Source organism: Grampus griseus, assembly GCF_964374135.1.
Source record: "Grampus griseus genome assembly, chromosome: 14".
Lineage (NCBI taxonomy): Eukaryota > Metazoa > Chordata > Mammalia > Artiodactyla > Delphinidae > Grampus > Grampus griseus.
Genome location: NC_139008.1, coordinates 58,619,443 through 58,635,293, shown reverse-complemented (window position 1 = coordinate 58,635,293; position 15,851 = coordinate 58,619,443). Strand labels below are relative to the sequence as shown.

Sequence of the window (15,851 nt, the reverse complement as noted above, 5' to 3'; positions counted from 1 at the left end):
TTTTAAATAAATGTATTTATTTTAATTTATTTGTTTATTTTTTTGGCTGCATTGGGCCTTCATTGCTGCGTGCAGGCTTTCTCTAGTTCCGGCAAGCAAGGGCTGCTCTTTGTTGTGGTGTGTGGGCTTCTCCTTGCAGTGGCTTCTCTTGTTGCAGAGCACAGGCTTTAGGCACGCGGGCTTCAGTAGTTGTGGCACGCAGCCTCAGTAGCTGTGGCTCGCAGGCTCTAGAATACAGGCTCAGTAGTTGTGGCACACAGGCTTAGTTGCTCTGTGGCATGTGGGATCTTCCCGGACCAGGGATCGAACCTGTGTCCCCTGCATTGGCAGGCGGATCCTTAACCATGCAGCAGTGTTTCTTGAAGTGTGTTTGGTGGCCTCATTCTTCTTAGACCAGTTCCTGCTCCCTGGACAATACATCAGCATCTTCCCTGTAGTTAGTATTCTACTTTTGCTTCAAAAATGCTCAGAAAACGAGACACCAGTAATTAGACTGCTGTGTTTTATAATTTGTGGTTCACAAACCATTAAAAACCATATATTTCTTATTAATACAAGACATCCAAGAAAAACTTTCTAAGAAAAAATTATCTTAGACTTTGTTAATCTTTTTTAAAAAACTGAGACATAAATTTACATTAAAAATGCACCCATGTGTATAGGTCAAAGAGTTTGGACAAATGAATATACACTTGTTACCACCATCCTAATCAAGATACAGAACATTTCTTTATCCCCAGAGAATTCCCTGTACCCCTTTGCAGTTAATCACCACTCCTAACCACTGATCTGATTTCCATCATTACAGATAAATCTTCCTTATTCTAGAATTTCATATTCAAATGGAATCACACAGTATGTACTCTTTTGTGTTTAGCTTTTAGTCTCTCAGTAGGTGAGAGACTCTTAAACAGCTATATAGATTCACGTTATATTCCTAGCTTGTCCTAGTTATTCTATTATCTACAGCTGGTGTCTCCTAAAGATCATTAACTTCATCTTTGAATATATCAATTTTATGGTTAATTTTTGGATACTTCTTTCTACACAAAATTCCTGGTTATCCTATTCAGGTGTTGTTATTGTTTTCATGGAAGAACATTTCACCATGTCCTGGGTGTTCCTTTCCATTTTTAAGTCTTTCTTCAGTGGAACACTTTCTACCTATTATTTTTTTAAAGCCTTCAGCAGAGGAAACGTGTAGCTTGATTCACTCACCATATTTTGCCCCAGTCAAAATCTAAGGGAAAGCAGGAACTCCAAGGTGCTCAAGACCGGAGTGGTGGGACTTCCCTGGTGGCTCAGTGGTTAAGAATCCGCCTGCCAATGCAGGGCACACAGGTTCAAGCCCTGGTCCGGGAAGATCCCACATGCCGCAGAGCAACTAAGCTCATGCACCACAACTACTGAGCCCGCGCTCTAGAGCCTGCGAGCCACAACTACTGAGCCCATGCGCCACAACTACTGAAGCCTGTGCACCTACAGCCCGTGCTCTGCCACAAGAGAAGCCACCACAATGAGAAGCCTGTGCACCGCAATGAAGAGCAGCCCCCGCTTGCCGCAAAACTAGAGAAAGCCTGCGCGCAGCAGCGAAGACTCAACACAGCCAAAAATAAATAAACAAATTTATATACATATAAAACACAGACTGGGGTTTCCCAGGTGGCGCAGTGGTTGAGAGTCCGCCTGCCGATGCAGGGGACACGGGTTCGTGCCCCGGTCCGGGAAGATCCCACATGCCGCAGAGCGGCTGGGCCCGTGAGCTATGGCCGCTGAGCCTGCACATCCAGAGCCTGTGCTCCGCAACGGAAGAGGCCACAACAGTGAGAGGCCCGCGTATCGAAAAAAAACAAAAACAAAAACACAGACTGGAGTGGTGAAGCCCCTTTTATGGTGAGACATCTGCTGATATGTGCCAGTCCTCTTGGGCCAAGGAAACACAAGTCCAAGCTCGCAGCCTAGCCCAGGTGGGTTCCTACATTAAGCCAGGAGGGAAGATAAAGCAAGTGGATACACACGGCCTCTTTCATTCACACCATTGTTCTTTTTTTATTTTCACCTTTTACTTTCATATAATCATGGAAAAAACCCTCTGTGTCTACTGTCCTATACATCTGTTCATTGGAAACATGTATAACTAACATACACATAACATGATCAATACCTGGAACCTGTTTAAACATTCTCATTCATTTATCTGGCTTCTTTTATTTCATTCCCTATTAAAAATTTTTTCTTCTCTTCAAGTATATTCTGTGAATTCTCAACTTATCCTCCATTTTTGTATCTTTAACATTATTTCCCTCTTTCTTAGAGCTTTATGCTTTATTTTGTTACTTCATCCAACTTCTCTGGAATACTTTTCAGATCTCTTAAAACGTGACTTCTGCTCTTACATTATCTATGTGATGCTGCCCGCAAATGCTCACAGCATGTATATTACTGTCTGTTTTTTCATCTGCAATCTTCTATGTTCCTCTTTTAAGCTGATGTATTTACTCTAGGAGGGAGGCAGTCCATACAGAACACACCAAGAAGAGGCCTGACAGGGCAAATTCATCTCCCTTCCTGGTTAGCATCATCTACTGGAAGAGGTTGTTGGCCACATTACATCAAGCACACCACTGTGCACTTCAGTCTAATTCAACAAGGCACTGGGTGCCAGGTCTGTAGTAAAGAAAGAAACAAGAAAAATGTGTTCAGAGAAGGGGAGAAATCTCACATGACATGCTCACTTCAGAATTCTGCCTAGGTTTGGAATTTTCCCAGAAAAATGGAGAAAATTCTTTTTTTTCCTTTTCCACTTCTATCTTCTGTATAAGTACATATATATATATATATATATATATATAAATGTATACACATATATACTTTTTCATATTCTTTTCCATTATGGTTTATTATAGGATATTAAATATAGTTCCCTGTGTTATACAGTAGGACCTTGTTGTTTATCTATTTTATATATAGTAGTTTTTATCTGCTAGTTCCAAACTCCTAATTTATCCCTCCCTCACCCCCTTTCTCCTTGGGTAACCATAAGTTTGTTTTCTACATCTGTGAGTCTGTTGTTTTGTAAGTAAATTCATTTGTATCATATTTTAGATTCCACATATAAGTAACATCATATGGTATTTGTCTTCCTCTTTCTGGCTTACTTCACTTAGTATGATAATCTCTAGGTCCATGCACATTGCTGAAAATGGCATTATTTCACTCCTTTTTTATGGCTGAGTACTATTCCACTGTATATATGTACCACATCTTCTTTATCCATTCCTCTGTTGATGGACATTTAGGTTGGTTCCATGTCTTGGCTATTGTAAATAGTGCTGCAATGAACATTGGGGTGCATGTATCTTTTTGAATTAGCGTTTTCTCCAGATATATGCTCAGGAGTGGGATTGCTGGATCATACAGTAGTTCTATTTTTAGTTTTTTGAGGACCCTCTCATAGTTCCTGCACCAATTTACATTCTGGCCATCAGTGTAGGAGGGTTCTCTTTTCTCCACAACCTCTCCAGCTTTTGTTATTTGTAGACTTTTGATTTTTTAAAAAACTATTTATTTATTTTTGGCTGCATCAGGTCTTAGTTGCAGCACATGGGCTCTTTTGTTGTGGCACGTGGGCTCTTCATTGCGGCACGCGAGCTTCTCTCTAGTTGGGCTGCGCGGGCTCTAGAGCGCGTGGGCTCTGTAGTTGTGGCATGTGGGCTCAGTTGCCCTGTGGCATGTGGGATCTTAGCTCCCCAACCAGGGATCAAACCCAAGTCCCTTGCATTGGAAGGTGGATTCTTAACCACTGGACCACCAGGGAAGTCCCCGTAGACTTTTTAATGATGGCTATTCTGACTGCTGAGAGGAGATACCTCACTGTACTTTTGATTTGTATTTCTCTAATAATTAGTGATGCTGAACATCTTTTCACGTACTTGTGGCCATCTGTACGTCTTCTTTGGAGAAATGTCTGTTTAGGTCTTCTGCCCATTTTTTGATTTGGTTGTTTGTGTTTCTGATATTGAGTTGCATGAACTGTGTATATTTTGGAACTTAAGCCCTTGTCGGTTGTATAGTTTGTAAGTGTTTTCTCCCATTCCGTTAGGTTGTCTTTTCATTTTGTTTATGGTTTCCTTTGCTGTGCAAAAGCTTATAAGTTTGATTAGGTGCCATTTGTTTATTTTTGCTTTTATTTCTATTGCCTTGGGAGTTTGACCTAAGAAAACATGTAAGGCCTTTCTTCAAGGTTCACCTATAATAAAAATAGGCTGCTGTGGCTTGCCCTATGTCAGATCCAGGAACTTAACAACCATTTCAAAATTATATGTATATAGAGGGATGCACTCTGGGTTTCTAAAAGCAAACTTGGGAAACATACAGTTAGAACTGGGCACATTAATGGGAATTCCCTGGTGGTTTAGTGGTTAGGACTCAGCTCTTTCACTGCCGTGGGCCCAGGTTCAATCCCTAGTCGGGGAACTAAGATCCCACAAGCCACACAGTGAGGCCAAAAAAAAAAAGAACTGCGCACATTAACAAATTTGGGAACTTTCTAATGTCCAGCTTATTTTAAAAAGTTTTACCCTTAGTTCTATTAAAAAAGAAAAAAAGATTTGTCAAATCAAAACCTCTGCTTATGAGAGACCTTCAAGATGGTGGAGGAGTAAGACGTGGAGATCACCTTCCTTTCCACAAATACATCAGAAATACATCTACATGTGGAACAACTCCTACAGAACACCTACTGAATGCTGGCAGAAGACCTGACTTCCCCAAAGGCAAGAAACTCCCTACATACCTGGGTAGGGCAAAGGAAAAAAGAAAAAACAGAGAAAAGAATAGGGACAGGACCTGCACCCCTGGGAGGGAGCTGTGAAGGAGGAAAAGTTTCCACACACTAGGAAGCTCCTTCACTGGCGGAGACAGGGGATGGCAGGGGAAGGCTTCGGAGCCACGGAGGAGAGCACAGCAATAGCGGTGCAGAGGGCAAAGTGGAGAGATTTCCACACAGAGGATTGGTGCTGACCAGCACTCACCAGCCTGAGAGACTTGTATGCTCACCTGCCGGGATGGGTGGGGCGTGGGAGCTGAGGCTTGGGCTTCAGAGGTCGGATCCCAGGGAGAGGACTGGAGTTGGCTGCGTGAACACAGCCTGAAGGGGGCTAGTGCGCCACAGCTAGCCGGGAGGGAGTCCAGGAAAAAGTCTGGAACTGCCTAAGAGGCAAGAGACCATTCTTTCGGGGTACAGAAGGAGAGGGGATTCAGAGCACCACCTAAACGAGCTCCAGAGACGGGCGCAAGCTGCGGCTATCAGAGCGGACACCAGAGACGGGCATGAAACGCTAAGGCTGCTGCTGCCGCCACCAAGAAGCCTGTGTGCGAGCACAGGTCACTATCCACACCTCCCCTCCTGGGAGCCTGTGCAGCCCGCCACTGCCAGGGTTCCATGATCCAGGGACAACTTCCCCAGGAGAACACACAGCACGGCTCAGGCTGTTGCAACGTCATGCCAGCCTCTGCCACCGCAGGCTCACCCCGCATTCCATACCCCTCCCACCCTCTGGCCTGAGTAAGCCAGAGCCCCCCTAATCAGCTGCTACTTTAACCCCGTCCTGTAACAGGTGACCTACACGCAGAGGCAGGGCCAGATCCAAAGCTGAACCCCAGGAGCTGTGTGAACAAAGAAGAGAAAGGGAAATCTCTCCCAACAGCCTCAGGAGTAGTGGATTAAATCTCCACAATCAACTTGATGTACCCTGCACCTCTGGAATACTTGAATAGACAACGAATCTTCCCAAAATTGAGGCAGTGGATTTTGGGAGCAATTGTAGACTTGGGGTTTGCCTTCTGTATCTAATCTGTTCCTGGATTTATGTTTATCTTAGTTTAGTATTTAGACTTTATTATCATTGGTAGATTTATTGATTTGGTTGCTCTCTTCCATTTTTAAAATATATACATATATATATATATATAATGTTTTCCTTTTTCTCTTTTTGTGAGTGTGTATGTGTATGCTTCTTTGTTTGATTCTGTCTGTATAGCTTTGCTTTTACCATTTGTCCTAGGGTTCTGTCTGTCTGGTATTTTTTTTGTAGAGTTTTTAGCACTTGTTATCATTGGTAGATTTGTTTTTCGGTTGGGTTGCTCTCTTTTTTCTTTTTTTTCCTTTTTTATTACTTTTTAATATTATTTTTAAATTTTAATAATGTTATTTTATTTTATTATTACTTTCCTTCCTTCCTTCCTTCCTTCCTTCCTTTTCTTTCCTTCATTCTCTCTCTCCCTCCCTCCCTCCTTCCTCCCCCCCCCTTTCTTTCTTTCTTTTTCTCCATTATTTCTGAGCTGTGTAGCTGACAGGGTCTTGGTGCTCCAGCCAGGTGTCATGCTTGTGCCTCTGAGTTGGGAGAACCAGGTTCAGGACATTGGTCTAACAGAGACCTCCCAGCTCCATGTAATATCAAATGGCAAAAGCTCCCCCAGAGATCTCCATCTCAACGCTAAGACCCAGCTCCACTCAACGACCAGCAAGCTACAGTGATGGACACCCTATGCCAAACAACTAGCAAGACAGGAACACAACCCCACCTATTAGCAGAGAGGCTGCCTAAAATCATAATAAAGTCACAGACACCCCAAAACACACCACCAGACGCAGTCCTGCCCACCAGAAAGACAAGATCCAGCCTTATCCACCAGAACACAGGCACCAGTCTCCTCCATCAGAAAGCCTACACAACCCACTGAAACAACCTTAGCCACTGGGGGCAGACACCAAAAACAACGGGAACTAAGAACATGCACGCTGCGAAAAGGAGACCCCAAACACAGTAAGGTAAGCAAAATGAGAAGACAGAGAAACACACAGCAGTGGAAGGAGCAAGGTAAAAACCCACCAGACCAAACAAATGAAAAGGAAGTAGGCAGTCTACCTGAAAAAAAATTCAGAGTAATGATAGTAAAGATGATACAAAATCTTGGAAACAGAATGGAGAAAATACAAGAAATGATTAATAAGGACCTAGAGGAACTAAAGAGCAAACAAACAATGATGAACAACCTAATAAATGAAATTAAAAATTTTGTAGAAGGAATCAATAGCAGAATACCTGAGGCAGTAGAATGGATAAGTGACCTGGAAGATAAAATAGTGGAAATAACTACTGCAGAGCAGAATAAAAAAAAAGAATGAAAAGAATTGAGGATAGTCTCAGAGACCTCTGGGACAACATTAAACACACCAACATTCTAATTATAGGGGTCCCAGAAGAAGAAGAGAAAAAGAAAGGGACTGAGAAAATATTTGAAGAGATTATAGTTGAAAACTTCCCTAATATGGGAAAGGAAATAGTCAATCAAGTCCAGGAAGTGCAGAGAGCCCCATACAGGATAAATCCAAGGAGAAACATGCCACGACACATATTAATCGAACTATCAAAAATTAAATACAAAGAAAAAATACTAAAAGCAGCAAAAGAAAAGCAACAAATAACATACAAGGGAATCCCCAAAAGGTTAACAGCTGATCTTTCAGCACAAACTCTGCAAGCCAGAAGGGAGTGGCAGGACATATTTAAAGTGATGAAAGGGAAACACCTACAACCAAGATTACTCTACCCAGCAAGGATCTCATTCAGATTCGACAGAGAAATTAAAACCTCTATAGACAAGCAAAAGCTAAGAGAATTCAGCACCACCAAGCCAGCTTTAAAACAAATGCTAAAGGAACTTTTTTAGGCAGGAAACTCAAGAAAAGGAAAAGACCTACAATAACAAACACAAAACAATTAAAATGGTAATAGGAACATACATATCGATAACACCTTAAATGTAAATGGATTAAATGCTCCAACCAAAAGACATAGACTGGCTGAATGGATACAAAAACAAGACCTGTATATATGCTGTCTACAAGAGACCCACTTCAGACCTAGGGACACATACACACTGAAAGTGAGGGGATGGAAAAAGTTATTCCATTCAAATGGAAATCAAAAGAAAGGTGGAGTAGCAATTCTCATATCAGACAAAATAGACTTTAAAATAAAGACTATTACAAGAGACAAAGAAGGACACCACATAATCATCAAGGGATCAGTCCAAGAAGAAGATATAACAATTGTAAATATTTATGCACCCAACACAGGAGCACCTCAATACATAAGGCAAATGCTAACAGCCATAAAAGGGGAAATCGACAGTAACACATTCTCCAGGATAGATCATATCTTGGGTCACAAATCAAGCCTTGGTAAATTTAATAAAATTGAAATCGTATCAAGTATCTTGTCTGACCACAACGCTATGAGACTAGATATCAATTACAGGAAAAAATCTGTAAAAAATACAAACACATGGAGGCTAAACAACACTACTAAATAACCAAGAGCTCACTGAAGAAATCAAAGAGGAAATCAAAAAATACCTAGAAACAAATGACAATGGAGACACGACGACTCAAAACCTATGGGATGCAGCAAAAGCAGTTCTAAGAGCAAAGTTTATAGCAATACAATCCTACCTCAAGAAACAAGAAACATCTCAAATAAACAACCTAATCTTAAACGCAAAGCAATTAGAGAATGAAGAAGAAAAAACCCCTAAAGTTAGCAGAAGGAAATAAATCATAAAGATCAGATCAAAAATAAATTAAAAAGAAATGAAAGAAACAACAGCAAAGATCAATAAAACTAAAAGCTGGTCCTTTGAGAAGATAAACGAAATTGGTAAACCATTAGCCACACTCACCAAGAAAAAAAAGGAGAAGACTCAAACTAATAGAATTAGAAATGAAAAAGGAGAAGTAACAACTGACACTGCAGAAATACAAATGATAAGGAGAGATTACTGCAAGCAACTGTATGCCAATAAAATGGACAACCTGGAAGAAATGGACAAATTCTTAGAAAAGCATAACCTTCCAAGACTGAACCAGGAAGAAATAGAAAATATAAACAGACCAATCACAAGCACTGAAATTGAGACTGTGATTAAAAATCTTCCAACAAACAAAAGCCCAGGACCAGATGGCTTCACAGATGAATTCTAAAAAACAGTTAGAAAAGAGCTAACACCTATCCTTCTCAAACTCTTCCAAAATATAGCACTTCCAAACTCATTCTACAAGGCCACCATCACCCTGATACCAAAACTAGACAAAGATGTTACACAGAAAGAAAACTACAGGCCAATATAACTGATGAACATAGATGCAAAAATCCTCAACAAAATACTAGGAAACAGAATCCAACAGCACATTAAAAGGATCATACACCATGATCAAGTGGGATTTATCCCAGGATGCAAGGATTCTTTAATATACGCAAATCAATCAATGTGATAAACCATATTAACAAATTGAATAAAAACCATATGATCATCTCAATAGATGCAGAAAAAGCTTTCGACAAAATTCAACACCCATTTATGATAAAAACCCTCCAGAAAGTAGGCATAGAGGGAACTTACCTGAACATAATAAAGGCCATATGACAAACCCACAGCCAACATCATTCTCAATGGTGAAAAACGGAAACCATTTCCTCTAAGATCAGGAAAAAGACAAGGTTGTCCATTCTCACCACTATTATTCAACATAGTTTGGAAGTTTTAGCCATGGCAATCAGAGAAGAAAAAGAAATAAAAGGAATACAAATTGGAAAAGACGTAAAGCTGTCACTGTTTGGAGATGACATGATAGTAGACATAGAGAATCCTAAAGATGCTACCAGAAAACTACAAGAGCTAATCAATGAATATGGTAAAGTAGCAGGATGCAAAATTATGCACAGAAATCTCTTGCATTCCTATACACTAATGATGAAAAATCTGAAAGAGAAATTAAGGAAACAATCCCATTTACCACTGCAACAAAAAGAATAAAATACCTAGGAATAAACCTACCTAAGGAGAAAAAAGACCTGTATGCAGAAAACTATAAGACACTGATGAAAGAAATTAAAGATGATACAGATTGAGAGATATACCATGTTCTTGGACTAGAAGAATCAACATTGTGAAAATGACTATACTACCCAAAGCAATCTACAGATTCAAGGCAATCCCTATCCAACTAACCACCAATGGCATTTTTCACAGAACTAGAACAAAAAATTTCAATTTGTATGAAAACACAAAAGACCCAGAATAGCCAAAGCAATCTTGAGAAAGAAAAATGGAGCTGGAGGAATCAGGCTCCCAGACTTCAGACTATACTACAAAGCTACAGTAATCAAGACAGTATGGTGCTGGCACAAAAACAGAAATATAGATCAATGGAACAGGATAGAAAGCCCAGAGATAAACCCATGCACATATGGTCAGCTTATTTTTGATAAAGGAGGCAAGAATATACAATGGAGAAAAGACAGCTTCTTCAATAATTGGTGCTGTGAAAATTGGACAGCTATATGTAAAAGAATGAAATTAGAAAACTCCCTAACACCATACACAAAAATAAACTCAGAATGGATTAAAGACCTAAATGTAAGGCCAGACACTATCAAACTCTTTGAGGAGAACACAGGCAGAACACTCTATGACATAAATCACAGCAAGATCCTTTCTGACCCACCTCCTAGAGAAATGGAAATAAAAACAAAAATAAACAAATGGGACCTAATTAAACTTAAAAGCTTTTCCACAGCAAAGGAAAACGTAAACAAGATGAAAAGACAACCCTCAGAATGGGAGAAAATATTTGCAAATGAAGCAACTGTCAAAGGATTTATCTCCAAAATTTCCAAGCAGCTCATGCAGCTCAATAACAAAAAAACAAACAACCCAATCCAAAAATGGGCGGAAGACCTACATAGACATTTCTCCAAAGAAGATATACAGGTTGCCAACAAATACATGAAAGGATGCTCAGCATCACTAATCATTAGAGAAATGCAAATCAAAACTACAATGAGGTATCACCGCACACCAGTGAGAATGGCCATCATCAAAAAATCTACAAGCAATAAATGCTGGAGAGGGTGTGGAGAAAAGGGAACCCTCTTGCACTGTTGGCGGGAATGTAAATTGTTACAGCCACTATGGAGAACAGTATGGAGGTTCCTTAGAAAACTAAAAATAGAACTACCATACGACCCAGCAATCCCACTACTGGCATATACCCTGAAAACCATAATTGAAAAGGAGTCAGGTACCACGATGTTCATTGCAACTCTATTTACAATAGGCAGTACATGGAAGCAACCTAAGTGCCCACTGACAGATGAATGGATAAAGAAAATGTGGCACATATATACAATGGAATATTACTCAGCCATAAAAAAACCGAAATTGAGTTATTTATAGTGAGGTGGATGGACCTAGAGTCTGTCATACAGAGTGAAGTAAGTCAGAAAAAGAGAAACAAATACCGTATGCTAATACATATATATGCAATCTAAAAAAAAAAAAAGGTTCTGAGGAACCTAGGGGCAGGATAGGAATAAAGACGCAGATGTAGAGAGTGGATTTGAGGACACGGGGAGGGGGATGGGTAAGCTGGGGGAAGTGAGAGAGTGGCATGGACATATATACACTACCAAATGTAAAACAGATAGGTAGTGGGAAGCAATCGCATAGCACAGGGAGATCAACTCGGTGTTTGTGACCACCTAGAGGGGTGGGATAGGGAGGGTGACGCAAGGAGATATGGGCATGTATGTATACGTATAGCTGATTTACTTTGTTATAAAGCAGAAACTAACACAGCATTGTGAAGCAATTATATTCCAACAAAGATGAAACAACCAAACAGAGTCCATCAGCGTCGCGCGGAGAGGAGGTCGCCGCTGCTGCCACCGCCACCGCCGGACCCCAGGCCCCCACGACCCCGCCCGCCGCGTCGCCATGGCCTGACGGCTGCGAAGTCCCCCGGGTGCGGAAGCCGCTGTGACGGCGACGACAGCCAGCCACCCGCCACGAGATGGAGCCTGGGACGCAAGCACACGACCAAGGGGAGGCACTGGAAGTCCGAGGACGCCTAGGGCCCCCCCGAGGCCGCCGGGCGACCGCAGACCTGATAGCTTTACCACTCCCAAAGGCCCTAAGCCCCATTCTAGATGTTCAGACTGGGCAAGTGCAGTCGAAGAAGATGAAATGAGGACTAGAGTTAACAACGAAATTTCAAGATATAAAAGGAAACTCCTCATAAATGACTTTGGAAGGGAGAGAAAATCATCATTAGGAAGTTCGGATTCAAAGGAGTCTATGTCAGCATTGCCAGCTGACTTGGAGACCGATGAAAGTGTCCTGATGAGAAGACAGAAGCAGATCGACTATGGGAAGAACACCATCGCCTACGATCGCTATATTAAAGTCCCAAGGCACCTTCAACAGCCTGGCATTCATCCCAAAACCCCCAACAAATTCAAGAAGTATAGTCCACGATCGTGGGACCAGCAGATCAAACTCTGGAAGGTGGCTCTGCATTTTTGGAATCCTCCAGCGGAAGAAGGATGTGATTTGCAAGAAATACGTCCTGTTGACCTCGGGGAGATGGAGATGGAATCCGCGGAGAGCAGCTCTGAGTCCCAGACGAGCTCTCAGGATAACTTCGACATGTACTGTGGCACACCCACGAAAGTTAGAAACGTGGACTGCCAGGCAGAGGACAAGTTTGACTTTAAAGCCTGTTTAACTGAACCCTTGAAAGACTTCTCAGCCATGAGCTAACTGTCGCCACCTGGAGGCCACTGGGAGCAGCGCTGCCTCCCCAGGTGGGAAGTGGCCTGCCAAGCATGCATCCTGCGTTTGTAACTGGAGGTTTCTAATAGTGTACAGTCTCATGGTGAATTGTTGTTCTTGCCTTATTTTCTTAAGAAACGTTAATTTTATGTAGAGGGAGTGTATTCTGCATATTTTAAACTGTAAAATGGAACTAAAATTCCAATTCCGAGGAAAATTGAACTCGAAGCAATCTTGCAACAATCTTAATCGCTTAATCTCCCGCATCCTTGAAGTCAACCTGACAAGTGTCAGTGTCATCATAATCAGATACCTTTAATATCTTTATGGAAAGGGTTAGGGTTTGGGCTGTTTGTTAATATGTCAAGATTGGCTTTTTTCTTCATACAGAGAACTGAATAGTGAGATATTAAATTGAGCTGGTAAATTAATGGGGTTTATGTAAGTTATACAGTCTTAATTTGTTATTTGTAAATAGCACTAAGTAGGCTTTCTATCTATACTGTTTCCAAGAGTTTAGAAAGCAGAAAGATTTAGAAAGAACATTTTTTTTCTACAGTCAGTTAATTTACCATGTAAAATTGTTGTGAATGATAATGTGTACAGATTTTCTGTTCAAATATTCAATTGTAAACTTCTTGTTAAGACTGTTGTGTTTCTATTGCTTTTGTATAGAATGACATTGCAAAAATAAAAAGGACCTTCTTTAACTACGTTGCCAAAAAAAAAATTAAAAAAAAGAAAAAAAAAAAGAAAAATCCTTTAATGCAGGTTAGCCAATCCAAAAAAAAAAAACACCCCTCATTATCAAAGGTTGTAATTAAAATTTTAATTATGATTTTATTGTGTTTTTCATCTCAACTATATAACAGAAACTCCGAGATGACAGAATCTGTGATGTTTTGATCATTATGGCATTCCCAGCATCTAGGATGTGCTGAGAATACATTTATTAAATGAAAGATTAAGTAACAATATAAACTTACCAAGTATATACACGATCAAATGAAAACTTCTCTCAAAAAACACATTTCAAACAAATATCATATATTAACGCATAAATGTGGAATCTAGAAAAATGGTACAGATGAACCGGTTTGCAGGGCAGAAATAGAGACACAGATGTAGAGAAGAAACGTATGGACACCAAGGGGGGAAAGCGGGGGTGGTGGTGGTGGTGTGATGAATTGGGAGATTGGGATTGACATATATACACTAATATGTATAAAATAGATAACTAATAAGAACCTGCTGTATAAAAAATAAATAAAATTCAACCCCCCCCCCAAAAACCACATTTCAGTGCGTTATATTGTCCCAAATGCCATGTTCTTGAGGCTCTGCAGAAGCCTTCTTGCAATAATCTAGAAGTTTCAGTTTCCGGTATCTTCCCATTCCCTTTTTTGTTCCTATTAGCTTTTTTGAGATATAATTTATGTACCTAAAATTCATTTTCAGTGTACCTTAAGTGTAATTCAATGATTTTTAGTAAATTTTGAGTTGTGCAATCATCACCATAATCCACTTCCAGATCATTTTTATCATCCCCAAAAGGAAACTGTACTCATTAGCTGTCATTCCCTATTCCAACCCCTAGCCCGAGGCAACTACTAATCCACTTCGTCTCTAAAGATTTGCCTTTTCTGGACATTTTATGTACGTGGAATCACAATATATGGTATTTTGTGTCTGGCTTCTTTCATTTAGCATAATGTCTTCAGTGTTCATCCACATTATAGCCTATATTAGTACTTTGTTTCCTTTTATTGACAAATAGTATTCCATTTTAAGGATAAACTGTATTTTCTTTATTCACTTACCAGTTGCCTGGACACTTGGATTGTTTCCATTAGTTGGCTATTATAAATAATACAGTTATAATAATGTTCAGCTGCTATGAACATTCATGTGAAACTTTTTGTGTGGACATATTTTTTCACTTCTCTTGGGTATATAACTAGGAGTGAAGTTGCTGGGTCATATGGCAACTTAATGTTTAACCTTTTGAGGAACTGCCAGACTGTTTTCTAAAGTGGCTGCACAATTTTACAATCTCAGAGGCAGTGTATGAGGGTTTGAATTTCTCCACATCCTCTCCAAACTTATCTTTTTGATTTCAGCCATCCTAGTCAATGTGAAGTGGTACCTCACTGTGGTTTTTAATTTGCATTTCATTAATGATTAGTGATACTGAGCATCTTTTCATGTGCATACTGGCCATTTGCATATTATCTTTGTTGAAATATACGAATCCTTTGCCCAATTTTATTTCATTTTAAAAAATATTTTATTTATTTATTTAGTCATTGTTGGCTGCGTTGAGTCTTAGTTGTGGCATGCAGGATCTTTTATTGCAGCATGCGGGCCCTTCATTGTGGTGTGCAGGCTCAAGAGCACGTGGGCTCTGTAGTTTGCAGCACAGCAGGCTTTCTAGTTGAAGTGTGCAGGCTTAGTTGCCCCGTGGCATGTGGGATCTTAGTTCCCCGACCAGGGAATCGAACCCGTATCCCCTGCATTGGAAGGTGGATTCTTTACCACTGGACCACCAGCGAACTCCCTGCCCAATTTTATTTTTAAAATTTTTTTGAATTTTATTTATATTTTTATACAGCAGTTTCTTATTAGTTATCTATTTTATACATATTAGTGTATGTATGTCAATCCCAATCTCCCAATTTATCCCACCACCACCACCACCCCCAGCCACTTTCCCCCCTTAGTGTCCCTACGTTTGTTCTCTACATCTGTGTCTCTATCTCTGCCCTGCAAACCGGTTCCTCTGTACCATTTTTCTAGGTTCCACATATACCTGTTAATACACGATATTTGTTTTTCTCTTTCTGACTTACTTCACTCTGTATGACAGTCTTTAGATCCATCCATGTCTCTACAAATGACCCAATTTCGTTCCTTTTTATGGCTGAGTAATATTCCATTGTATATATGTAACACAACTTCTTTATCCATTTGTCTGTTGATGGGCATTTAGGTTGCTTCCATGACCTGGCTATTGTAAATAGTGCTGCAATAAACATTGGGTGCATGTGTCTTTTTGAATTATGGTTTTCTCCAGGTATATGCCCAGTAGTGGCTTGCTGGATCATATGGTAATTCTATTTTTAGTTCTTTAAGGAACCTCCATACTGTTCTCCATAGTGGCTGTAACAATTTAC

At 40.3% G+C, this 15,851-nt stretch overlaps 2 protein-coding genes across 2 annotated transcripts in view; one reads left to right on the top strand and one right to left on the bottom strand.

The window, feature by feature from the left end:
* Positions 1-15,851, bottom strand: part of RNF24 (ring finger protein 24) — a 135,685-nt gene that overhangs the window by 46,285 nt on the left and 73,549 nt on the right. The gene's annotated exons all lie outside the window — the stretch shown is intronic.
* Positions 11,733-12,666, top strand: LOC309832739 (histone RNA hairpin-binding protein-like; the record flags this gene model as incomplete). Its single annotated transcript, XM_082670716.1, is given in 2 exon segments — positions 11,733-11,975; positions 11,977-12,666. Coding segments are annotated over 2 exon segments (933 nt in total).